At 43.6% G+C, this 26,203-nt stretch overlaps 2 protein-coding genes across 8 annotated transcripts in view; one reads left to right on the forward strand and one right to left on the reverse strand.

Annotated features, from left to right (window-relative positions):
* The first annotated feature begins 7,977 nt into the window (after nucleotides 1-7,977).
* Nucleotides 7,978-15,086, forward strand: LOC124856715. 5 transcript variants are annotated; one of them, XM_047347472.1, is made up of 9 exons: nucleotides 7,978-8,088; nucleotides 8,362-8,443; nucleotides 10,583-10,790; nucleotides 10,923-11,104; nucleotides 11,257-11,464; nucleotides 11,599-11,780; nucleotides 11,864-13,045; nucleotides 13,133-13,350; nucleotides 13,778-15,086. In XM_047347472.1, the coding sequence occupies exons 2-9, from the start codon at nucleotides 8,378-8,380 to the stop codon at nucleotides 13,845-13,847; spliced, it is 2,316 nt and encodes a 771-aa protein (XP_047203428.1). In that variant the 5' UTR covers nucleotides 7,978-8,088; nucleotides 8,362-8,377; the 3' UTR covers nucleotides 13,848-15,086. The 5 variants fall into 5 exon arrangements, with proteins under 5 accessions (XP_047203428.1, XP_047203433.1, XP_047203430.1 ...); XM_047347474.1 differs by lacking the exon at nucleotides 7,978-8,088 and adding an exon at nucleotides 8,560-8,754; XM_047347476.1 differs by lacking the exon at nucleotides 7,978-8,088 and adding an exon at nucleotides 8,613-8,754 and having other exon boundaries at nucleotides 8,363-8,491.
* A 65-nt stretch (nucleotides 15,087-15,151) lies between these two features.
* The window catches only part of LOC124856714 (low-density lipoprotein receptor-related protein 1-like), a 149,324-nt gene continuing 138,272 nt past the window's right edge, over nucleotides 15,152-26,203 (reverse strand). For 2 of the 3 annotated variants that reach the window (XM_047347470.1, XM_047347469.1), the window contains exons 76-90: nucleotides 23,807-24,072; nucleotides 23,528-23,709; nucleotides 23,334-23,440; nucleotides 23,130-23,249; nucleotides 22,860-23,036; nucleotides 21,885-22,025; nucleotides 21,631-21,804; nucleotides 21,388-21,549; nucleotides 20,852-21,035; nucleotides 20,346-20,453; nucleotides 20,171-20,244; nucleotides 19,993-20,083; nucleotides 19,811-19,849; nucleotides 19,130-19,274; nucleotides 15,152-16,844 (exon numbers count right to left, since the gene is read on the reverse strand). In XM_047347470.1, coding sequence (XP_047203426.1) covers nucleotides 16,704-16,844; nucleotides 19,130-19,274; nucleotides 19,811-19,849; nucleotides 19,993-20,083; nucleotides 20,171-20,244; nucleotides 20,346-20,453; nucleotides 20,852-21,035; nucleotides 21,388-21,549; nucleotides 21,631-21,804; nucleotides 21,885-22,025; nucleotides 22,860-23,036; nucleotides 23,130-23,249; nucleotides 23,334-23,440; nucleotides 23,528-23,709; nucleotides 23,807-24,072 — 2,111 coding nt within the window. In that variant the 3' untranslated portion in view covers nucleotides 15,152-16,703. The remainder of the gene's footprint in view (nucleotides 16,845-19,129; nucleotides 19,275-19,810; nucleotides 19,850-19,992; nucleotides 20,084-20,170; nucleotides 20,245-20,345; nucleotides 20,454-20,851; nucleotides 21,036-21,387; nucleotides 21,550-21,630; nucleotides 21,805-21,884; nucleotides 22,026-22,859; nucleotides 23,037-23,129; nucleotides 23,250-23,333; nucleotides 23,441-23,527; nucleotides 23,710-23,806; nucleotides 24,073-26,203) is intronic. The other variant, XM_047347471.1, reaches the window with a different exon arrangement.

Genomic DNA, 26,203 nt, shown 5'->3' on the forward strand with positions numbered 1-26,203 from the left:
TTCTGCCACTGGGGCAGCAAACTCAGCAGAGACGTCCCTCTCCCCAGACACCTCCTCTAGCTCCTCCGGGGGGAGCCCAAGGCGTTCCTAGGCCAGCCGAGAGACATAGTCCCTCCAGCATGTCCTGGGCCGTCCCCTGGGCCTCCTCATGGTAGGACGTGCCTGGAACACCTCACGAGGAAGGCGTCCAGGAGGCATCCGATATAGATGCCCGAGCCACCTCGACTGGCTCCTCTCGATGTGGAAGAGCAGCGGCTCTACTCCTAGCCCCTCCCGGATGGCCGAGCTCCTCACCCTATCTCTAAGGGAGTGCCCAGCCACCCTACGGAGGAAGCTCATTTCAGCCACTTGTATCCGGGTTCTCGTTCTTTCGGACATGACCCAAAGTTCATGGCCATAGGTGAGGGTAGGAACGTTGACCGACCGGTAAATCGAGAGCTTCGCTTTTCGGCTCAGCTCTCTCTTCACCACAACAGACCGGCACAGTGCCCCCATTACTGCGGCAGCCGCATCAATCCGTCTGTCGATCTCCCGCTCCATTCTTCCCTTACTCATGACAAGACCCCGAGATACTTGAACTCCTCCACTTGAGGCAGGAACTCCCCTCCAACCTGAAGAGGACAAGCCACCCTTTTCCGGTCGAGTACCATGGCCTCGGACTTGGAGGAGCTGATCCTCATCCCAGCCGCTTCACACTCGGCTGTGAACCACCCCAGCGCATGCTGTAGGTCTTGGCTTGAGGGGGCCAGCAGGACCACCTTATCCGCAAAAAGAAGAGATGAAATCCACTGGTCCCAGACCCCCTCTGGCCCTTGGCTGTGCCTAGAAATCCTGTCCATAAAAGTTATGAACAGGACCGGTGACAAAGGGCAGGCCTGCCGGAGTCCAACATGCACTGGAAACAGGTCCGACTTAGTGCGGCAATGCGGACCAAACTCCTGCTCCGCTTGTACAGAGACTGGATGGCCCCTAATAAAGGGCCCCCGATTCCATACTCCTGGAGCATCCCCCACAGGGCACCACGAGGGACACAGTCGAATGCCTTCTCCAGGTTGAAGAGGCGTGTCAACCATGACAGACCTACAACATCCAGAGACTTGAGGTACTCAGGCCGGATCTCATCAACCCCCGAAGCCCTGCCACCACGGAGCTTTTTAACCACCTCGGCGACTTCAGCCTGGGTGATGAAAGAGTCCAACCCCGAGTCCCCAGCCTCTGTTTCCACCAGGGAATGAGTGAAGGCAGGTTTGAGGAGATCCTCGAAGTACTCCTTCCACCACCCGATAATGCCCCCAGTCGAGGTCAGCAGCTCCCCACCCCCACTGTAAATAGTGTTGGCAAAGCACTGCTTCCTCCACCTGAGGCACCGGACGGTTTGCCAGAATTGCTTCGAGGCCAACTGGTAGTTCTTCTCCATGGCCTCACCGAACTCCTCCCAGGCCCGGGTTTTTCCCTCTGCCACAGGCCGTGGCACGCTTGGCCTCACGGTACCCGTCAGCCGCCTCAGGAGTCCCACAAGCCAACCACAGCCGATAGGACTCCTTCTTCAGCTTGACAGTGTCCACCACCGGGTTCAGGGATTGCTGCCGCGACAGCCACTGCAGACCTTATGGCCGCAGCTACGGGCAGCAGCATCGACAATAGATGCGGAGAACATGACTCTATGTCTCCAACATCCCCCGGAATCTGATCAAAGTTCTCCCGGAGGTGGGAGTTGAATACGTCCCTGGCCGAGGCCTCTGCCAGATGTTCCCAGCAGACCCTCACTATGCACTTGGGCCTGCCAAGTGTGTCCGGCTTTCTCCTCTTCCAGCAGATCCAACTCACCACCAGGTGGTGATCAGTGGACAGCTCAGCCTCTCTCTTCACCCGAGTGTCCAAAACATGCGGCCAAAGGTCTGACAATATGACATCAAAGTCGATCATCGGCCTCCTGCCTAGGGTGTGCTACTGCCAAGTGCACTGATGGACACCCTTATGTTTGAACATGGTGTTCATTATAGACAATCCGTGACTAGCACAGAAGTCAGAATCAGAATCAGGCTTTGTTAACCAGGCTGGTGGCAGATGGGAAAAAACTGTTCTTGGGGCATGAGGTTTTGGACCGCAGCCTCCTGCCAGAGGGGAGAGTCTCAAAGAGTCTGTGACCAGGGTGGGAGGGATCAGCCAGAATCTTCCCTGCCCGCTTCAGGGTCCTGGAGGTGTACAGTTCCTGGAGCGACAGTAGACTGCAGCCAATCACCTTCTCAGCAGACCGAATGACATGCTGCAGCCTGCCCTTATCCTTGGCTGTAGCAGCGGCGTACCAGATGGTGATGGAGGAGGTGAGGATGGACTCAATGATGGCTGTGTAGAAGTGCACCATCATAGTCTTTGGCAGGTTGAATTTCTTCAGCTGCCGCAGGAAGAACATCCTCTGCTGGGCTTTCTTGATGAGGGAGCTGATGTTTGGCTCCCACTTGTGATCCTGGGAGATGATGGTTCCCAGGAAGCGGAAAGATTCCACAGTGTCAATTGTGGAGTCACAGAGGGTGATGGGGGCAGATGGGGCTGGGTTCTGCCTGAAGTCCACAACCATCTCCACTGTCTTTAGAGCGTTGAGCTCAAGGTTGTTCTGGCTGCACCAGTCCAACAGATGGTCCACCTCCCATCTGTACGCGGACTCGTCACCATCAGAGATGAGTCCGATCAGGGTGGTGTCGTCCGCAAAAGTCAGAAGCTTGACAGACTGGTGACTGGAGGTGCAGCTGTTGGTGTACAGGGAGAAGAGCAGAGGAGAGAGAACACAGCCTTGGGGGGAACCGGTGCTGATGGTCAGGGAGTCAGAGACGTGCTTCCCCAGCCTCACGCGCTGCTTCCTGTCAGACAGGAAGTCAGTGATCCACCTGCAGGTGGAGTCGGGCACACTCAGCTGGGAGAGCTTCTCCTGTAGCAGAACTGGGACGATGGTGTTGAAGGCAGTGCTGAAATCCACAAACAGGATCCTGGCATAGGTTCCTGTGGAGTCCAGGTGCTGGAGGATGAAGTGAAGGGCTAGGTTGACTGCATCATCTACAGACCCGTTGGCTCTGTAGGCAAACTGCAGGGGGTCCAGGAGGGGGTCGGTGATGTCTTTTAGGTGTGAGAGCACAAGGCGCTCAAAGGACTTCATCACCACAGAGGTCAGGGCGACGGGTCTGAAGTCATTAAGCCCTGTGGTCCTTGGCTTCTTGGGAACAGGGACGATGGTGGAGGACTTGAAGCAGGCTGGCACATGACATGTCTCCAGTGAGGTGTTAAAAATGTCTGTGAAGACTGGAGACAGCTGATCAGCGCAGTGCTTCAGGCTGGCTGGTGAGACAGAATCCGGACCAGCAGCTTTCCGGGGGTTCTGTCTCCTGAAGTTTGTTGACGTCCCTCTCCTGGATGGAAAGAGCCGTCCTCGGCGTGGGTAGGGGGCTGGTGGGGGGGAACTTCAGGGTGGGGGTTGGAGGTGCCAAGGCCCCTCTTGAGGTTGGGGAAGTGGGGGTGGTGGATTGTGGCTGCAGCTGTTGGGGGGCTTCGTGGCTGATGGTTGCAGGACTATCCCTTTGTCTTTCAAAGCGGCAGTAGAACTCGTTCAGGTCGTTGGCGAGGCGTCGGTCGTTGATGGAGTGGGGGGCTTTCGGCTTGTAGTTGGTGATTTGCTTGAGCCCTTTCCAGACAGACGCAGAGTCGTTGGCTGAGAACTGGTTTTGGAGCTTCTCAGAGTACAGTCGTTTGGCCTCTTTCACTGCCTTGCCAAACTTGTACTTTGCCTCTCTGTATATGTCTTTGTCCCCACTCCTGAAGGCCTCTTCCTTATCCAGTCTTAACCTTCTGAGTTTAGCTGTGAACCAGGGTTTGTCGTTGTTGTAACTCACCCTGGTGCATGATGGTACACAGCTGTCCTCACAGAAGCTGATGTAGGAAGTCACAGCCTCTGTGTACTCGTCCAGACTGTTGGTAGTAGTCCTGAATACATCCCAGTCTGTACAGCCTAAACACGCCTGGAGATTCTCCACAGCCTCACTGCTCCACTTCCTTGTCGTCTTCACAACAGGTTTGCAGAGCTTTAGTTTCTGCCTGTATGCAGGAATCAGGTGGACCATGATGTGGTCGGATTGGCCCAGTGCAGCTCGTGGGACGGCGTGATAAGCGTCTCTGATGGTGGTGTAACAGTGATCCAGAATGTTGTCCTCTCTGGTCGGACATTTAATAAACTGTCTATATTTGGGGAGTTCGTGGGTGAGATTACCAATAACGAAACACCACTTGGATTTAGATCGAGGAGGGCATTCCTCCCGATCACGCCTCTCCAGGTATCACTGTCATTTCCAAGTGGGCGTTGAAGTCGCCCAGCAGAATAATGGACCCAGGGAGGGGCACTATCCAGCACCCCCGACAGGGACGCCAAGAAGGCCGGGTACTCCGCACTACTACCCGGCCCATAGGCCGAAACGACAGTCAGAGACCTGTCCCCAACCCGAAGGCGTAGGGATGCGACCCTCTCATCCACTGGGGTAAACCCTAACACGAGACGGCTGAGCTGGGGGGCAACAAGCAAACCCACCCCAGCCCACCCCAGATAGGCCTTTTATCTCGTACTCTCCAGCCCTGAAACCATCTCTTAGACTACACAGAGCCAGCTGCCCTGAAACCTGAAATGAATTAGTGCTGCAGCACGAGGAACAGGGCGGAGGAGCTAAAACTTGAGTCAGGTCAAACAAATAATCAGATCGTTAACCAGTTCAGTCCTGAATGCAATGCAGAAGACAAACACTAACAGCTCAAACCTGCATAAAATGATACATCACTGAGGATGATAAACTGGACCTAGAAGGGTCTACATGTTAGGACAAAACTACCAGCAGAAGATGTTGGGGTGCGACATTTTGGACTTTTGTTTGTGGTTTTGTGATGGTTTACTTTTGTCTAGATGTTTCTAGTTTGGGTTTTGTATCATGTTTGTTTAGTTCTCTCACTCCTAGTTCCTTTAGTGGTTGCTTTCCTATTGTTATGGCTTTCCTATTATTGTGATTATTGTTATATTTGTTGTTATTCTAGTTCCATTGTCTTCCTTGTATTCTCTAGTTTAGTTTCTCATTTAGTATCTCTGTGTTTATTTATGTTTTGGTATTTGTTCACTTTGCGCTCTTCTTGTTTACTAGTTTATTTTCTCTGTTCCTCCTCGTCTTGGTTCCCTTTCTGTGGTTTATACTATTCTGTGTTAGTTTCCTTTATTCTGTTCTTTCTAGCTTAGTTACTTATGTTTAGTTTCTATAGTTCTAGTTCTACCCCATGTTAGGTCAGCTTTAGTTATTGTTTACATCTTGGTTTGTATTTATTTTAGTCCTCACATCCTCTGCTTCATTCCCTGTTGGGTTCAGTCAGTGTTTGTTTAGTTTTGTTTATTTTTGTACTTAGGGTTTCTTTGGATAGGTTTTAGGTTGTGGTGTTCTTTTGTTCCCTCTAGTTTCTGTTTACTTTAGTTAATCATTATTGTAGGTTCTTATGTTTCTTTGGTTATTTTATCTTTGTCCTTTGCTTCCTTTCTTTTTGGTCCCTGATTCTTGTTTATTCAGTCCTTTGCTATAGTTTTGTTTTGTAGTCGTGTTCCCCCCCCTGGATTTAGGTTATAGTCTAGTTCTCGTGTTTCCTTTGTTTATGCCTTGCTATCTTAGCCACTATTCATACTCCCTCAGTTCTCTGCAGCCTAGTTCACACCTGTTTTCTATTCACCTCTGATTTCCTGCCTCTGTGTCTCAATGGTTCATACTTCACTCCCTTCTGCTTATAAGCTCTCTGGTTCTCTTTGTTCTTCGCTGGTTCCTTCCGTCTAGTCACCCTCGTTCATGTTATGTCCGTCCGTATACTACTATGGCTATGTTCAAGTTTTGCTATGTACCTGCAATGAGTCTTCATGTAAGTTTTTGGCTCAGCTCCTGTTAACTCCAGCAGTGATTATGCCACGTTTTTGCTATGTTTGGAAAACCTACGAATTTAGATTATGCTACGTTTCGCTATGTTTTTGTAAAACTATGAATCTCAACTATGCTACGTTTTCGGAAAGATCTTTTGGAATAAAGTTGAAGCCTTCCTTTAAATATGCTGCTGCCCAGCTCTTGTCTGCACTTTGGTCTGCCAGAAACCTCAACCATGACAGAAGATGTTAACATCAAAGCTAAAGGTGATCTAAACGTTGAATCCAGCAACAGACAAAGATATGGCAATGTGAGAGCTCCCTACACAGCACCATTAGAATATGCCTTCCTCAGAGATCCTCCATCCCCATGCCTGACCCAACCTTGTGGTGTCACTGGTTTCAATAGCATGCTAAAGAACTCAGAAGGAAGAGGACATTAATCATCTTTAAGTGATAGCAGAGTCAATCAAGAGAGGAGGATCAGGAGACAGTAAAGACCAACTTTAATGTTTTATGACCCTCTTTCATGTTATGCCCTCACAGTTTTGGATATCCTGACCCAAATTACCTGAGCAGAGTCAAGGAGGACCTGAAAGCTAAAGGCATTGAGCGACACTGATGGAGAGTGAAGCCTAATTATAAGTCATAGTTTTAAAAAAGATGAAAAATGTAAAAACAAAATCAGAAATTCCTGGAATTCTTTTGTTTTTATCCATTTTATGTTTTATTATATAGCAATTCTCAACTTTTAAAGAACAATTTTACATTTAAATGGGACCTGAAAAACCCCCACTGAATTCAGGTTTTCCAATCACTTCTACTGGTGGATAAAATCCAGCAACATGACTTGCAGATGGCTCTAAAAACATTTATGAAAGAACCTCAGTGAATTCCAGTGTAGTACTGTATGAGGATTTAAAATGTGCCATAATTCAAGTTGACTTTCTTCTCTATTAAATATTTTACAGTCAACTGTTAGTGTGGAGGTGATTGAAAACGACAGGATGTCGCCACAAAGTGGTGGGCCAGGTGAAATCACAGAGTGGGATCAGAGATGCAGAGGTCCTTAGTGAGAGAGCTCATCAACCTTCTACAGAGCCAATAGTTACAGACCTCCAAATTGAACGTGGCCTTCAGATTAGCTCAAGAACCTCATGGAGTGGTTTTCCCTGGTAGAGCAGTGTCATCCAAGCCTTACATCACCAAGTGCAATACAAAGTGTTGGATGCAGTGGTGTAAATCATTTAACCGCTGCAGTCTAAAGCAGTGGAAAGGAACTGTTGATGCTTCAGCTTACCATGACATTTTAGACAATGTCATGCTTCTAACATGGGAACAGTATGGGGATGACCCCTTCATGTTCCAACATGACTTTGCACCAGTGCCAAAGCAACATCCATAAAGACATTGATGTATGAGTTTGGTGTGGAGGAACTTGAATAGCCTGCATAGAGTCCTGGCCTGAACCTGACGGGACACGATTGGGATAAATCTGAGCAAAGACCATGAGCAAGTCCTTGTCTAACATCTGTGTCTGACCTCATAAATGCGCTTCTGGAAGAATGGTTCAAAAATCCCATAAACGTGCTCCTAAACCTTGTGGAAAACCTTACAGAAGAGTTAGTCATTGACCAACATCATGACCAACAAACCCTGTGGATTAAAAATGGGATCCCACTCAAGTTCATAAATAAATCTTTATAGGTATCTCTCTCTCTTTTATAGATCTATAACAGAGAGATATACTTTTCAGTATACTTTCCAGATACTTTTTAGTATGCTTGCATTTCTGTATAAAAATGTTCTTTTTATTGGTCTGATGTAACCGAATCTTGTGCTTTGATTAGCTGTAAGCGAAAAATCATAATTACCAGAAAGAAAGCCTTGAAAGCATCAATCTGTGTGTAATAATATATATAATGTGTTTCACTTAGTGATGGAGTAACTCAAATAAATACATTTTCAATATGATTTCGATTTTTCGAACGGGTCTGTATATCAACGCAACGTTTGCTTACAGGCAACAGATGAAATGAGGAAGGAACGAAACGACAACGTGTGGGTACGTGAGGGAGGTACGAAGCGGGGCGTGACGTTTCAGACGGAGCTGCAGCTGCTTTCACTTTCATTTACAGAGAAGTGTCGTCGAAAACATCGAACAGACGGTAAGTGCGCCACAGGGTTGAAATCATATTATTTTGTCTCTATTTATGTTGGATATATCGCAATTCTCAGTAGATATAGTTATGTCAAATGTTTTGTAGAAACATTTAACCAGAAGCCTCGAGGAATGTTTCAGTCCAAGATTGCATGCAGCTCCCATAACCGAAAGTTAACTGTCAGCTTTTTCATATGTAGCTTTACTCAGAACAACCTAAACCACCGAAAAAAACTCATTTCATTTTACTTGACTTGTTAATGTTCGTCTTGTTTCGAAGGGAGAAGACTGTAACAATGTCGGAGAAAGATCTGGACAAAGTTGAGCCCATGGATGTTGACACGCCAGGTGGTCCTACCCAGGTGATGTCTTGTCTCAAATGCAAAGCTTACTAAATAATATCAGCACAAGTGAGCAAAATTAATACTTAATTCGCATTGCTATACATATCTATCTATCTGTCTATCTATCTATCTAGAAAACTATCTAGAAAACCAGTAAATGCAAACTGGTTCTGCTTAAATCCAACAGTCAAGGTCGTCTTACATGCTGTGTGGGTGAATGCTAAAAGAAACTGGTCAAGGCTTCAGAATGACAGATACTGAGACAAAGTCCAACTCAGAAGGCGGATATGATTTAAAGTTGGAAATAATCCTTATGACAGAGATCGAAGGTAAACAGACCTAAGTTAAAGGAAGCACGCTGATTGTATTCCCACAGCAGGTTAGAGAACGGAAGACGTGTTTGATTAATAAGATGTGAACATTTATTGACCATATAGCGATACAATTACTATTCTGGTCCAAAAATCTTCACCTAACTAAATATGCACTATTCTACAGAAGGGAGCAAAATGACCATCTAAAAATAAAAAGAAAAGAAAATATATATCTCTGAAGATCAAACCAGCAGTTTTTCTGGACCAAACGTGCAATTTGTGTTGACTTGGAAAGTGAAGCAGAACCACTGTATAGGACAGCCTTCTTGGTGCGCTGATGCGTCTGGATGGCGGCTATCAGCTGGTATAACAACGGGGCCGCGCCCCTTTAGCCACTAACAGCTGATTGCCCCAAATCTCAATCAAAGGGTCATAAAACTCTGAGGTGGGAACTCAGTGAAAAAAACTCCAGTAATAAACCTGGGACAAAGGAGTGGTCAGGCCAATAGGCCCAGACCACAGCTACTTTGGATTAAAAACTTTAAAAAGTCCAACTTCTAACTCCTGGCTGATTTGGGATCAGCCGAACAAAAACATGAACACCCACCTTGCTGATCGCATCCGTGCTCCGCGATTCAGCCACACAGCAAATCAAACAGCTCAGCATAAACACTTCGATCAGTATTGCATGCAACAAGTTGATATCTTGGATTAACTTCTGGTGATTCTAAATCACTGCCCAGACCTCTAAATACACCTATCCGATTTAATATAAATAGAAAAAAATTACTTTGATGTTGACTCCTTCTCTTCACCGGCATGAGAATGGGTCGTAGGTCTGAAGAAAAACGAGGGGAGGGGGACCAGAGTTACACGCGTCCGTGATCAACTCAAAAACGGTAAACTTCTCATCCATCCAAAACCAGAAAATAAGAGGAACCGTTGCAGTCGACTGAATCAACAAGGAGGAAAACTCATCTCCTTGGCAAGAAACGTCTGTGGGTTTTCAACTGCGCCAGAGTGTCGGGGGGGTCTTCGATTGGTTAATAAATCTTCAGACCTTCTTGTATCGGACAGATTTCCAGCTTTCAAGCTCCTGCGAGAACAACCGTGTGGAGGAAAAGTTCGCCTGCGAGCTTTTGTCTCTCCAAATATGCACCTCCGTTGCGTCGTCCCAGGAGACACCCTGGAAATGGTGGTGAAAACTTTTGTTTCCTAAGCTTTTATAGCTCCGATGACGTCAGCTTCGATGTCCATCGCTGTGACAAACTGCTGAGCTGCGCATATTGAACTGCGCAGCTCAGTCGGTCTATCAGACCAAAATGGATGACCCCAACAAGTGTATAAACATCTTAGTTTTAAAAGTGTTATTATAAATACCTTTAAAAGAAATATTTTATTAATGGATTGTCATTAATTCAATTAATTCATTAACAATTCCTTGCAAAGAAATCCATACCCTTAAAAACATTCAGACACCTTGTCAGCTTTGCAGATCTAGAGAATAAGATCTTTGCCCTCCCTTCTTTGCGAAACAACTTAAGCTTAGTCAAATTAGTAGCTTAGTGAAATTGGATGGAGAAGCCCCTCTGAACATCAATGTTTCAGTCTTGCCACAGATTATTAAATATATTAAGGTGTTTGACTAGGCCATTCTAACAAAGAAGATTTGAGCTAAACCAGTGATGGCATGTTAAGTGGAAGTTTTTCAATAACGTAATGATCCTAATAAAAACACTAAGGTTTTCCGGTTGTAATTTTAAAATGTTTAAGGGGTGACAGTACTTGTACTCAGCACTGTAGTTTTCTCTGTGTTTTGTGAAATTCTTTGCCTCTTTTTAAGGTTGAGATGGCTTCTTCAAATCACCAAGATGAGGCACTTCTAACTCTCTTCATAAAGTGGGAGGAATCCAAGAAACCACAGAAAGTAAAGGTGTACCTGGAAAAAACTCTTCAAAGCTGGTTCAGCAAAATCAGAACAGACGTTGACTGCTCAGTTAAAGAGATCCTAGCAGATGAGAGGGTTGTAATAAGGATCACACATCCTCCAGGTGCAGTATAACTGTTGAATGTCAGCTTTTCCACAAATCCTCAGATCATCTATTGTCATGGCAACTATAAAATTAAACAATATCGCAAAGTTTTGTAACATCAATTCATTTAGTGTTTTTCTTCTTTTTAAGCCGTGAATGAGCTTCAGAAACTGACAGGTGAAACATTAACGCAGAAAGATGGGACAAAAACAGCCACCATACTGTCAGTCAGCCTGGGATCACCAAAGATGGATGCAGACGATGCTTCAGCAAATACTACTCCTGCAGCTGCTTTAATGAACACCAAACATTCACTGTCAGAGCTGCCAGTCGTATGTACTCTGAAATAAATACATAAAAACTACAATAAACCGTGTATTTTCTATATTTAGTAACCTGCCATACTTTTTGAAGGTCTATAAATACTTGTACTCAGCACTGTAGATTTCTCAGGATTTTGTGAAATTCTTTGCCTCTTTTTAAGGTTGAGATGGCTTCTTCAAATCACCAAGATGAGACACTTCTAACTCTCTTCATAAAGTGGGAGGAATCCAAGAAACCACAGAAAGTAAAGGCGTACCTGGAAAAAACTCTTCAAAGCTGGTTCAGCAAAATCAGAACTGACGTTGACTGCTCAGTTAAAGAGATCCTAGCAGATGAGAGGGTTGTAATAAGGATCACACATCCTCCAGGTGCAGTATAACTGTTGAATGTCAGCTTTTCCACAAATCCTCAGATAATCTATCACCATGGCAACTATAAAACTGTAAACAATATCGCAAAGTTTTGTAACATCAATTCATTTAGTGTTTTTCTTCTTTTTAAGCCGTGAATGAGCTTCAGAAACTGACAGGTGAAACATTAACGCAGAAAGATGGGACAAAAACAGCCACCATACTGTCAGTCAGCCTGGGATCACCAAAGATGAATGCAGATGATGCTTCAGCAAATACTACTCCTGCAGCTGCTTTAATGAACACCAGACGTTCAGTGTCAGAGCTGCCAGCCGTATGTACTCTGAAATAAACACATAAAAACTACAATAAACCGTGTATTTTCTATATTTAGTAACCTGCTTTACATTTTTATAGGAACAGATGCAGCTTGGAGGACAGAAGGACCCAGTCACTGCAGCAGGAAACAATCTTCAAGATGATAAAAAGAGATCGGAGGATTGTGTTGTTCCACTGGGTCTTTACTGGTATGTCAGCCAGATCTGCAAAAAGGAACTCAAATGCATAGAGGAAGAAACTAAAGTTACTATAAAACCAAATCTCACAGTGAGTTTTGAACCAAAACAGAAAGATGGAAAACCAGATGAAGCTCTGGATAGGTTCACAGATCTGATCCAAAAATGCTTGTCTGATTCCAGCAGCTCAGTTATTCCTCTGAAGTTTGTAGATCCTGATCAGTGGGGCGATGCACTGAAAGTCATTATGAACAAAAACAACAAGCTTTTAGTCACCATGTCCTCTGAGGAAATAACCGTCTGTGGGCAAAAACATTGTCAAGATTCTCTCAGTTCAACCTTATATCCAATGCAGAAATCCAGCAGCGCTTCTGAAGAGTCTGAACAGCCGACTTGGTCTGATAACCTCAATGATGAACTCTCCCTGAAGATCACAATGACGATCAAAGATGATCTTGGTGTTGCAGGACTAACTATGGAGGAGAACCGCTGGAAGGATTTAAAATCGTCTTGTACCCCCCAACTTGAAAAGATCAAAGCTAAGTTCAATGTGAACTTCAAAGAATCCAGCATCAGTGAGGGAAAAGTTAATGTCAAAACTTCCTACAAAAGACCTGGAGGAAACGCAGCCATGGAGAGTCATGCTGTCAGAGCTCTGCTGCGCCTGTACCAGAAAATGATGACGTCACCTCTGCCTCCACCTTATGGTGCAACTGGGCTCAATGGTTCTGAAGAGACTTCTAGTGGAGCTGAAGTGAACGGTCATTCAACACAAAACAGAGAAGAATCAGCCAGAGGGGGCGCAACAGGGGACAGCAAAGATGATGATTGCTCTATATGTTTGTCCCAATTTACCGATAAGAAACAGCTGAAGTGTAAACATGAGTTTTGTGGGGAGTGCCTGAAAAGCGCAGAGAAACACAGTGGACCCATCTGTCCTATATGCAAGGATGTTTTTGGTGTGATGAAGGGACACCAACCTGATGGAACAATGAAGTGGGATAGAAATCATTGCCCGCTCCCTGGATTCCCAAATTGCGGCAACATAGTCATCACCTATGATATTCCAAGCGGAAAACAAACGGTAAAGGCGAGGCACGTCGTCTATATCAGTAATTTAAAATGTATTTTAGAAATGACTCGATTACCTGACTTTTTCCCATTCTAACAGGAAAAACACCCCAATCCTGGACAATGCTATGTAGGAACCACCAGACGTGCATATCTTCCAGACAACAAAGAGGGCAATGAAGTGCTGAATCTCCTGAAAAAAGCTTTTGATCAGAGGCTGATTTTCACTGTTGGAACTTCTAGGACAAGTGGGGCAGAGGATGTGGTGACCTGGAATGACATCCACCACAAGACATCCTCGATAGGAGGACCAGAGGGGTACGGTTCCCCAGTTTCATTTATTCAATTTGTATTCAATTGTATTTTTATTTTATTTGTATACATGTACAACCCTTAAACTAATACTTTGTTGAAGCACTCTGAGTTAGTGAACACCCACCATGAAAATATAAGGGTTTAGGTATCCCAGAATAGGGTTCAGATGTGTGGATAAGATTTCCTTGGTATTTAATCATCTACAACCTTTAGCGAAAGTCATGGTTTTATCTGCTTTCAAAGAAAAGAGGGATTTATTTTTTTAGCACAACAGGGAGTCTAAACATGCATCCAAGTCAGTTGTTTCAACAGAGGCTCCATCCAATAGATAACAGGCACATGCACACTTTCTAAAAACTATATATATTTTACCTTTTGGGCTGGTTTAATGTTTCATGCATTAACTCTTACACACAATGTGCCTTTACAGGTTTGGATATCCTGACGAGAAGTACCTGAGCAGAGTGAAGGATGAGCTGAAAGCCAAAGGAATTAAGTGAATTGTTTTAAAGTTTTTATTTTACATTTAAAAAATAGAATTAATCTCTTTTCTATGATCAAGTATTAGAGGACCAATGTAGATAAAAGAAAAAAAACGTAAATCACTAATGTGGCCACAGAGGAGTAAATATCTGCTAAAAACTCACATATTAATGAGGAAAACATTTACATATTCTCTTAAAAAGTTGTAAGTTTGCAAAAAAAATTTTTCCATGATTAAAGACATAAATTTACAATATTAAAACTAAGATAACTAAGATAGAAATTTGTATAAAAAGACAACTCAGAAGTTTACTACAATTGTAAAGTCAAATATTTGACAGAAAAATCTAGAAGTCCTCTAAGGCTGAAGTGGTAAATTTATGATTTGCGCATCTGGAAATTGTCCAAAGTGTAAGCGGTGGATCTGGTCTCTTCCTGAGTCAGAACATCTGGGTGCAGACTCACCATGAACGCCATGAATGGGATCCAGAGTACACGCTTGAGACAGCGAGGAAGAAACTGCAACATGGCTGCATCAAGTCTGCACCTGGGAGATGTTATACCTGGAAAAAAGATCTGATATTCCACTTTGGAAAATATCCAGATGTGCATCTCATATTTACCACTGAAACTTAGAGGACGCCATTGTAGATGTTTGACTTTACAATCTTAGTAAACGACTTAGTTTTTCTGATATATTTTAGACTTTTTTTCTTACAAATTTCTCACTCGACAAGGTTAGATAATTTCCTCGCTTTAATATCATAAATCTTTGTCTTTAATCATCTAAAATTACCCTTTTTCCTGCAAAGAGAATATCCAAGTTGTTTTCTTGTAAATATGTGAAATTAATCCAGAAATTCCTGGGTTTTTCGGGGGAAATGTGTTCCTCCGTGCCCACATACTTTTTTTCTCTTTGATATAAAAAGGCCCTAATATTAGGTCATACTTCTTTTTTGAAAAGTAATACTTAATAAAATAATTTAGAGCGCATCAGTAAAGTCTGACAGCTCAAGAGTTTCCTGTCTATCAGCTTGCAGAAACTAAGAATTTGTTTTTAATTTGTTTTAAATGATCTTTTTGTCATTTTGGTGGATTTTTCTTTACATGCATAGAATGAATCACAAATGTAACTTGGATACAAATGTAATTTACATCCATATTATTTAAGATGATCAGATTTAGTCTTGGTAAAATTGGAAATGCACTGCGCTTGTATAGCGCTTTTCCCTGATAAATAAATGACTCAACTCAGACTCATTGACATTGCTTTTCATTTTAGAACAGGTGGTAAACAAACAAACACTTGCACACTGCCTGGTTGTCTGTACAATTTAAAAAATTTTATTTATGACAATATCTTATTTAGTTTGTAAAGTACTCCAGCAAAAATGAAACATTGTTCTCTTTCCAGAAGAAAGTTGGAGCTTCCATGCATGGTGTACTATATAAAAGCTATGCGTCATTTCTGATTTAAACGTAACAAAAATGACTGATCCGAAATAATAAAGGTCCTGGAAATGTACGTATTATTCAGCAAAAGTGTTCTTTAGGTAAAATGATTGTACTCTCAGTTTTAAGACAAAAACGTACACATTAAACAGCGTAAAATAACACTGGACAGGTAAGCAAAGCAAAAACTCATCGTCACATTAAAGAGTCGTATCATCTCACTCGAGAGTTAAGATATGGCTGACGCTTTTCTGACAGAAGCAGCATTTTGGGGACAGAGGCCGAGCGTAAGGACCAGAGCGGCAGCATTAGCAGCAGCAGGGCACGGAGGACAGTAAATCGAGAACTGCTAAGGACAGATGGACATAATGCACTTCAGACATCAGTCGTTACAGAACTGTGAACGTACAGACTTTGATTTGCGAAAGGCAAAAAAATACATTTATTCACAGAGCCAGACGAGTGTAATCTGATCTTTTAAAGAAATACACAGGGAATTAAAAGACCAGCAAAAAGCTCCAACCCTTCCTTTTCATTTGGAGGAAGACCTTTGTAACATAGAGCTAAATAGTGCAGATATGACACCTACTGTACATCAAAGTTTTACATCTGCAGATCAGCCACCATAACTATAAAACCTCTAATCTCCCTGTATGGACTATCACACCCACTGCAACATTATCGTCCTGCAGTCACACACACCCACACGTCCTTCACACCTTGCCCTAAAAAGCCTGCAGTGCACGCTGTACCGTAAACTGAGTGGCTCTGTGCAAGGAAGACAACACAATCATTTTATGAACATTGTTCTCTGAAGGAATAAAAATAAGGTGGAAAATACTGTAGCTGGCATCTGGTACAGACATTTTACTATGTGCTATACACGAGCCTTCTCACACAGTCCTGCAGGATGACATTACTGTACATACCGATTCAGAAAACTTTCAGTTTTATCTCCTTTTCTCGCTCAAAGTCAACACAAACAGTTGGCACTGGTTAAAATAGAACATTATGTTTTCTCATCTATACAGTTCATACAAAAATAAAAAAATTAAAATTGCTCCAATGGTAGCATCTTCTCTTCTGATTTTCCTGTTTCCATTTCACTGTTTTTGTGTTTTTCACTTACGGAGGTAGTGGCTATTTAGGTGAAGGGTGAAGGACAAAGTGTAAATCAAAAATCTCATAAAAAATGCTATTTCGTTGTTTTATTTTTGACCAGAGGAATCTCAAAAGAACAAAATATAATACTGCAATCACATACAAAAGTAGTCCTTCATTTTGTACATTTTATACAGTGTTCACACTTCAGCGATTTTCTCTCACACTTGTTTTTGATTTTTTTTTTGTAGTTTAGTTTTTCTTTAAAAGGCAAGAAGAATGATGTATTTAGGAGTAGTGTGATGAAGGTGATGGACAATCTATGCCAGGGGGTCTACGAGGGGCTCCTCATCTCCACGCGATAGCAGCTCCTTCTTCTCGTCTGTGCTGGCTAGGGAGTTGCGACTGTTGTGAGCGCCCATGTACAGGGTGGCGTATACAGGGTTTGTGAAATTGGTGGGCTGAAAAGCATGGAAAAATAATTCCAATTAGGAAATACAGTTATCATTCACAGCCTTGCAAAGGTTTTTATTCCCCTTGAACTTTTTCACACTTTATCAAGTTTCAGCCCCAAACTTTAATCATTTGTCCACAAATGGTTCTCCATTTTTTTTTTACAAATCTAAAAAGTACCGCATGTGCTTGTATTACTTTGCTTCAATGCCCCTAAATAAAATCCAGTGCACCCAATCAATGACCGGGCAAGGAGAGCATCAATCAGAGAAGCAGCCAAGAGGCTAGCCGTAACTCTGGAGGAGCTGCAGAGATACACAGTTAAGATAGGATAATCTTTTGCTGGGAAAACTATTAGTTGTGTGCTTCACAAATCTGGCTTTTATGGAAGAGTGGCAAGAACAAAGCCATTGTTGAGACAAAGCCAAAAGAAGCCATGTTTCCAGTTTGTTACAGGCAGGGACACAGCAAACTACAGGTCCTTCTCAAAATATTAGCATATTGTGATAAAGTTAATTATTTTCCATAATGTCATGATGAAAATTTAACATTCATATATTTTAGATTCATTGCACACTAACTGAAATATTTCAGGTCTTTTATTGTCTTAATACGGATGATTTTGGCATACAGCTCATGAAAACCCAAAATTCCTATCTCACAAAATTAGCATATCATTAAAAGGGTCTCTAAACGAGCTATGAACCTAATCATCTGAATCAACGAGTTAACTCTAAACACCTGCAAAAGATTCCTGAGGCCTTTAAAACTCCCAGCCTGGTTCATCACTCAAAACCCCAATCATGGGTAAGACTGCCGACCTGACTGCTGTCCAGAAGGCCACTATTGACACCCTCAAGCAAGAGGGTAAGACACAGAAAGAAATTTCTGAACGAATAGGCTGTTCCCAGAGTGCTGTATCAAGGCACCTCAGTGGGAAGTCTGTGGGAAGGAAAAAGTGTGGCAGAAAACGCTGCACAACGAGAAGAGGTGACCGGACCCTGAGGAAGATTGTGGAGAAGGGCCGATTCCAGACCTTGGGGGACCTGCGGAAGCAGTGGACTGAGTCTGGAGTAGAAACATCCAGAGCCACCGTGCACAGGCGTGTGCAGGAAATGGGCTACAGGTGCCGCATTCCCCAGGTCAAGCCACTTTTGAACCAGAAACAGCGGCAGAAGCGCCTGACCTGGGCTACAGAGAAGCAGCACTGGACTGTTGCTCAGTGGTCCAAAGTACTTTTTTCGGATGAAAGCAAATTCTGCATGTCATTCGGAAATAAAGGTGCCAGAGTCTGGAGGAAGACTGGGGAGAAGGAAATGCCAAAATGCCAGAAGTCCAGTGTCAAGTACCCACAGTCAGTGATGGTCTGGGGTGCCGTGTCAGCTGCTGGTGTTGGTCCACTGTGTTTTATCAAGGGCAGGGTCAATGCAGCTAGCTATCAGCAGATGTTGGAGCACTTCATGCTTCCATCTGCTGAAAAGCTTTATGGAGATGAAGATTTCATTTTTCAGCACGACCTGGCACCTGCTCACAGTGCCAAAACCACTGGTAAATGAACTTTATCACAATATGCTAATATTTTGAGAAGGACCTGTATATGGAAGAAGGTGCTCTGGCCAGATGAGACCAAAGCTCACACAACTAATCACCTAACAGTCAAACATGGTGGAGGCAGAATAATGCTGTGGGGTAGCTGTTTTCAAGCTGGTCAGTGTGGATGTAGAGATGGATGGAAATGAATACAGGACAATCTTAAAAGAAAGCCTTAGATGGAGGTTCCCCTTCCAGCTTTGCAACAACCAGTGAGGGCTACAGAGGATGGTTTAGATTAAAGCATATTCCATATCCATGTGTTAAAATGGCCCAGTAAAAACCCAGACCTAAATCTAATTTAGAATATCTTGCAAGACTTAAAAACTGATGCTGTCAGACCCTTTCCATCTGGTCTGATTAAGCTTGACCTATTTTTCAAAGAGGAATGGATAGAATGTTAACCAGTTGATGTCTGAAGATGGAGACATACCCAAGATTTACAGCAAAACAACGTTCTATAAAATATTCAAAGTAGCTGAATGCACATGCATGCCACACTTTTCAGATTGTTAGCTGTAAAAAAAAAAAAACATGCATTACTTTTCTTACACTTTATAACTATTTTCTTCTTTGTGTTGGTCTATCACTTAAAATCCCAATAAAATACAATGAAGCTTGTGGCTGTCATTTGACAAGGTGTGAGAAAGTTCAAGGGCTATGAATACTTTGGACTGCATTCAGGACCTGTTGTTTTATCTACCTTGTCTGGATCCAGAGTGAAATCTGCGTCCAGCAGCTCCCCGGCATCATCCTCGGGCTCGCCCTCGTAGATCTTGTAAGCAGGGTTTCCGATCTCAACGTTCATGGCCCCGTTGGTCATCCTTTGGTGCTGGAAGCCCTTTGCCCTAAACAAAATTAATTTCACAGTCAGATCTTCGCTTTCCCGATGTGATATAGTCGGAGCCTGATCAGTGCAAGCAGGAAAACAACCACCATTCAAGCTAAGCCACAACACAGACACAAACACAAGTCATCAGCACTGATGTAGCAAAGGTCCAGACCCTGTGGGCCTGCCTATGATCTTCTATATTTTACTGCAAACACATTTTTAATTAATCTATTCCTTTTTCCATTTTACATGGGGTTCCATGTCTCCCACTATGAGAAAACAATGCCACAGTACAAACCACAGCACAGTACAATACAGCACAATGATGCACACCAACATTAAATATCTAGGTCCACTGTACAGACAGATCTATTTAATGCATCTTTTCAACAGATCTGCCCAGAGCAAACAGATCCTGTAGGCTCAGAAACACCAGTAAAATGGCACAAACATTGACCACAGCACCGAACACTTATGATTGGGGAGAAGAGAGAGAATCAGAGAGCCGAACAGAGAAAAGCAAAGTATGGAGGCAGGCCTGGCAACCATTACCGCAAGCGTTTGGAGCCGGTTTTTCCGGGCCGGCTAGACCTGAGGAGCAAAACAGATTAGAGAGAGAAGAGAGGAAAAGTGAAACCAAAGAAAAAAAACTAGAAAGATAAAACAAAGACAGGAAGAGAGGGAGAGAGAGCCCAAAGGCATAGAGAGGTCAGGGCTGTCGGACTGTTACTGACCCTCTCATTCTTCTTCTGTACCACAAGACCCCTGCAGCAAGGAGGACCAGCAGCAGCAGGATCAACACCGTGACCACAATAGAAGCTGTACCTGCAAACACAAACACTTATAAATACATATAAATACACCATTGGACTGATCATGAAATCAGCTTTGACGCCGCTTTCAAGAACTTACGTCCAGTTGAACTGGTGCTTTCACTGCCGCTGGCCACAGACTCACAGCGATGCCCCGACCAGCCAGGAGAACATCTGCAGACAAGCAAAAACAAAGACTTTCATCGTTCCACTGCGATGGCACGATGGAGACAAAAAAACAACGACGACGGTTGCAGAAAAACTGCCTTCCTCACCTGCACTCTGGAAGGCGGGTGATGGGGTTAATAGTGCACTGGCCGTTCGCACAGTACTCATTTGTATCACATGTGTAACAGCTGGGCTGGTTCCTGCCATCTGTGCAGCTGTGGCCGACAGAAAATAACACATATATTAATAGAAACGATTTTAAAAGATTTTATCTATAATACGAGGAACATTACAGCACCTTTCATTTGGGTCAAATAATCAGACTGAACATAAAAAAACAAAAAGAAACTTGTTTTGAGAACATTAACTTAGTGTACAATAATATTCTATTTTTGTAAATATATAGATGAACTTATGATGACGCCTGTGTTTCTTGAATGGCATGTCCTTTGGTGATCAACGCTGATCAACTTTAAAAAGCGAAGTATAAAAATCCTACAGTTCCATTCATTTTAGAGCAACTGTTAAAACAGTTAAAACTGAGATTTTATTTTACCAGGAGTCACAATAAACATAAAGGGTGCAATATGTACCTATCGCTCAGTGCTCTTACCGACAAGTGAAATCCCCCGTAGTAACAAACCCATCCTTAGGGATGCACTCGCCATCCCGGCAGTAGTGACACCTGTCGATGTCGCAGGTGGCGCCGATGTACCGGGGCAAACAGCGGCACGATTTAGCGCCAGTCTCAATCTGCAGGCAGGTACCGCCGTTAAGACAGTGGCCTTCACATCTTCCTGCTCAAACACACGGACACATACAACACTTAAAGTGTCAAAAAAGTTTACAAATAGCAGAAAATGTGATCTAATGACGTGTCTCTATTCGATTCTGTACTGCAGATAAAGATAAGGTCATATTGTCCTGTCAGTGATACAACTGTCTGCATAGTTTCTAAAATGTTCCTTCATCTATGTTTAAGAATCTTCTTCAAGTCTCTCAGTATGTCTCTCTCTATTCTCCTTGAGACCTTCTCATAATTCACCTCTGGTGCTAATAACCATCATATCTCACGCAGGTTTGCTCGATAATGAATCCCAGTCTTAGTTATTGTTTTTTGCCGCAACAGTGAACCGTGTGAACACTCACTGTACTGGCAGTGGTCTCCCAGGAAGTCAGCAGGGCAGCGACAGGTGGGCTGATTTCCAGCACTGACGGTGCAGTTGCCTCCGTTCTTGCAGTAATTCTTACATGTGTGCAGGTTACAGGTGGGTCCTGTGAATCCCATCAGGCATCTGCAGGTAGGAGAACCTGTGGGAGGACAGGTGCTTTAGATAATCAGCAAGAAACGATGCATCTTAGGAAGACATGTCGTAAACCCTTATATGTTACCTGTAGGGGAGGGTGTGCATGCGCCTCCATTCCTGCAGTAGTCCTTGCACTGATCAATCTCACATCGATCACCTCTGTAGTTAGGCTGGCAGCGACACTTTGGCTGCATGTGGGCGTTCAGGATGCAGCTGCCACCGTTCATGCACTGGGTGTCGCAGGGACCACTGGGGGGAGCTGTAGGTGACAAATGCTCAGAGTCATGCAGAAACCCTCAAAAGACTCTCTGCCTCATGTTCTGCTCGCCGCTCACTTACAGAGAGGAGACAAGGTAGGAGTCGGCAGCTCCACGCAGGTGCCGTTGTCCAAGGTACGCCCGTTGGGACAGATGCAGACCGGTCCACTGGGGCTGAGCAGACAGAGCCACTCACATTTCTTCCTGTCACAGGGGTTGTTCACTAGCAGACAGATAAAGAGGAAGGATGTGCTGAAATAAATGCTAGGACCCACGAGATTACAATTCCCCTGAAAGCCACTAGAGGGGTCGATTTGACCCTGAGTCAGAGGAGCCTCCACAACAAACCTGACATTTAAAGAGGCTGCCTGTTGTTTCAGAAATTATTGGTAGAATAAGAATTAGAAAATGCTACATTTTATTTAATGTAAGATCACTGCAGGGGATACTTTAGATTTTATTTGAAATAATTAACAGTTTACATGGATCACCAAAAAATGCCCAAGGTTCACAGGAGGATGCAACATTGATGGGGTATGAGAATTCTTGTGAGGCATGCATGTTCTGCAGCAATGCCAAAACTTGTTACAGGCTTATTCTTTTGCTCTTGTTAATCTTTAAATATACTGGCAAAAATCATACTATGGTTTACAGCCCACAGCAGTTTGCCCTGGTCCATATTACTCTTTTTAAGTCATGTTTTTGCAACAAATCACTTATCAAAACAGTAGTCTATACTATACATCAGTTTATTGTAGTAATTAATCATCCACCAAAATCCGTCAAAAAATATGAAGATTTATTAGGTTTGTGTATCAAGACTAAATCACCATCAGCTGTTGCCAGAGCAATGAACAGATAAGCAGACACCATTTTGTTTGCATGGCATAAAATGACATAGTTCTAACAAATTTTTTATGTTAAAGAGGACAATTTTTAGGAAAAGTCATAATATATGAGTAACAGATGCCTTAGTGGTTCTAGTGTTAGGTAAACATAAGATGAGGCTGACTTCAAGCTTGTGGTTCTGTTTGTCTTATTTCTCGGCCTCACTCACCGTCCGGTTGCTTGTATTTGTGGTGCAACACCAGATCCGTGGCGTGGTTCATTCCATTCGCAAGGTTCTCAATGGGCCCTTTCCCGAACTTGTTCACTCTGAAGACGGAATTGTTCATGTAGGTGACGCCGTAGATGTGGTCCTCAAAAAGGTCGATGCTGAACGGATGATGGAGCTCTGCGGGGAAACAAAGATGCAACACAGACAGGAGGTGAGTCCTGGCTAATAAAAAGCGTGCAAGGTGTACAGCATCTCTGAAAGCTACGCAACTGTTTTTCAAAGTGTTCGCAGCCACGACCACATCGCTGCCATCTAGCCTCACGCTGCAAATCAGGGAAAGTTTGGCGTCGGCCCAGTACAGACGCTCATTGAAGTAGTCAACCGCCAAACCTACAAAACAGAATTGAGAAAGGTTTGAAGACGACCCGTTACATTTACCAGATGATCAGGGAGAACTGTGTGAGGGTGTTTTACCAGTTGGCCACTGGATGTTTTCTTCAACCAGTGTTTCTCTCATGGTTCCGTCCATAGCTGCTGTTTCTATCTTTGGATGGTTGCCCCAATCGGCCCAGTACATTTTCCTGAAGAGTAAGAAGTAAAATGTTAATCTGTCATAAAACCTAATTTTATTCTTTATTTAGCTCATTTTTAAAATATCTCCTGCTAACCCTCTCTGGGGGTCAACCACAATAGCATAAGGCTCATCGATCATGCCAGAAATCAGGGTCTTGCGGTGCTGTCCTCCGCCCATTTGTGCCACCTCGATGACGTCTCTGCCAGAGTCAGTCCAGTACAAGTTCCCTGCCACCCAGTCCACAGCAATGCCACGGGGCATCTTCAGTTCTGGAATCTAATCAGGAAAATCACATGCATATATATTTCATATTAGTTTATTCGATTCTCTTGCATAAATGCATACAACACAAGCGAGAATGAACCATCACCACCTCAAGGTTGACAACCCGGGAATCGCTCTGGCGTCTGTTTCGGTTGCTGTTTTGGGAGGAGGACGAGGACGGCAAGTCATAGTAAGAAATGCGGCCTGTGTGCCAGTTGGTCCAGTAAAGGCGATTTGTCTTCACATGCAGGTCCATGGCATCGATGCGCACGTTAGCGTCACCCTGGAAAATCAGCTCGTAGCGCCAGTTTGGCACAGAGGGATCCAGGCTGCGGATTTCATTGTCGTCCCCGAGGTAAAGCACGTGTCCCTGAGCTAGGAGGTCATTGGAATATCACCAAAAGGTTAATCAACCTTTCATCTTATACAGATTCATTATACAGATAGTGGTTTAATTCAAGTCTTTATTTCTGTTCAGTTTGATGACTATGGATTTCAGCTACATGTTATGTTCTAGTCAGCTGTCCTGCAGACAGTCACTGAAATCCACCACAAGGAAGGTAAGCCAGAAAAGGTCATAGAGAAAGAACCTGGCTATTCCCAGAGGGCGATATCCAAGCATTTAAATGGAAAGTTTATTGGAATGAAAAAGTGTGGTAGAAAAAGGTGCACAGGCAGCAGGAAGAACCACAGCCTTCAGAGAATTCTGAACCAAAGACAACATTGGAAGCATCTTACACGAGCTATTATAGTCGCTTATGAAGCTTTTTCTGTCACAGTTTTTCCTTCCACTCAACTTTCCATTTTTATGTTTCGATACAGAACTCTAAACAGACAGTTTCTTTAGCAATGATCCTGTGTGGCTTATATCCTCCTTGTGGAGGGTGTCAATGACTGGTGGACGTATATCAAGTCAGCAGTCTTTCCCATGATTGTGTTAACTATTTCTTAACGTTGTTTTATTGAACAACCCTTTCATTTTTGGTGACAGATAATATTCTAATTTGTTTGTGAGAAACAGAGTTTTAGGTTTTCTTTAGCTGTGAGCCATAATCTGAACAGTTTATTACAAAGTACCAACCTTCAATAGTTTGAGTAGCAGTCGGGGCTCAGATTGTATATATTTATATTTATACAGGTCCTTCTCAAAATATTAGCATATTGTGATAAAGTTAATTATTTTCCATAATGTCATGATGAAAATTTAACATTCATATATTTTAGATTCATTGCACACTAACTGAAATATTTCAGGTCTTTTATTGTCTTAATACGGATGATTTTGGCATACAGCTCATGAAAACCCAAAATTCCTATCTCACAAAATTAGCATATTTCATCCGACCAATAAAAGAAAAGTGTTTTTAATACAAAAAACGTCAACCTTCAAATAATCATGTACAGTTATGCACTCAATACTTGGTCGGGAATCCTTTTGCAGAAATGACTGCTTCAATGCGGCGTGGCATGGAGGCAATCAGCCTGTGGCACTGCTGAGGTCTTATGGAGGCCCAGGATGCTTCGATAGCGGCCTTTAGCTCATCCAGAGTGTTGGGTCTTGAGTCTCTCAATGTTCTCTTCACAATATCCCACAGATTCTCTATGGGGTTCAGGTCAGGAGAGTTGGCAGGCCAATTGAGCACAGTGATACCATGGTCAGTAAACCATTTACCAGTGGTTTCGGCACTGTGAGCAGGTGCCAGGTCGTGCTGAAAAATGAAATCTTCATCTCCATAAAGCTTTTCAGCAGATGGAAGCATGAAGTGCTCCAAAATCTCCTGTTAGCTAGCTGCATTGACCCTGCCCTTGATAAAACACAGTGGACCAACACCAGCAGCTGACACGGCACCCCAGACCATCACTGACTGTGGGTACTTGACACTGGACTTCTGGCATTTTGGCATTTCCTTCTCCCCAGTCTTCCTCCAGACTCTGGCACCTTGATTTCCGAATGACATGCAGAATTTGCTTTCATCCTAAAAAAGTACTTTGGACCACTAGCAACAGTCCAGTGCTGCTTCTCTGTAGCCCAGGTCTGGGGAATGCGGTACCTGTAGCCCATTTCCTGCACACGCCTGTGCACGGTGGCTCTGGATGTTTCTACTCCAGACTCAGTCCACTGCTTCCGCAGGTCCCCCAAGGTCTGGAATCGGCCCTTCTCCACAATCTTCCTCAGGGTCCGGTCACCTCTTCTCGTTGTGCAGCGTTTTCTGCCACACTTTTTCCTTCCCACAGACTTCCCACTGAGGTGCCTTGATACAGCACTCTGGGAACAGCCTATTCATTCAGAAATTTCTTTCTGTGTCTTACCCTCTTGCTTGAGGGTGTCAATAGTGGCCTTCTGGACAGCAGTCAGGTCGGCAGTCTTACCCATGATTGGGGTTTTGAGTGATGAACCAGGCTGGGAGTTTTAAAGGCCTCAAGAATCTTTTGCAGGTGTTTAGAGTTAACTTGTTGATTCAGATGATTAGGTTCATAGCTCGTTTAGAGACCCTTTTAATGATAT

This window comes from Girardinichthys multiradiatus, chromosome 20, assembly GCF_021462225.1.
Source record: "Girardinichthys multiradiatus isolate DD_20200921_A chromosome 20, DD_fGirMul_XY1, whole genome shotgun sequence".
In the NCBI taxonomy this organism is placed as follows: Eukaryota; Metazoa; Chordata; class Actinopteri; order Cyprinodontiformes; family Goodeidae; genus Girardinichthys; species Girardinichthys multiradiatus.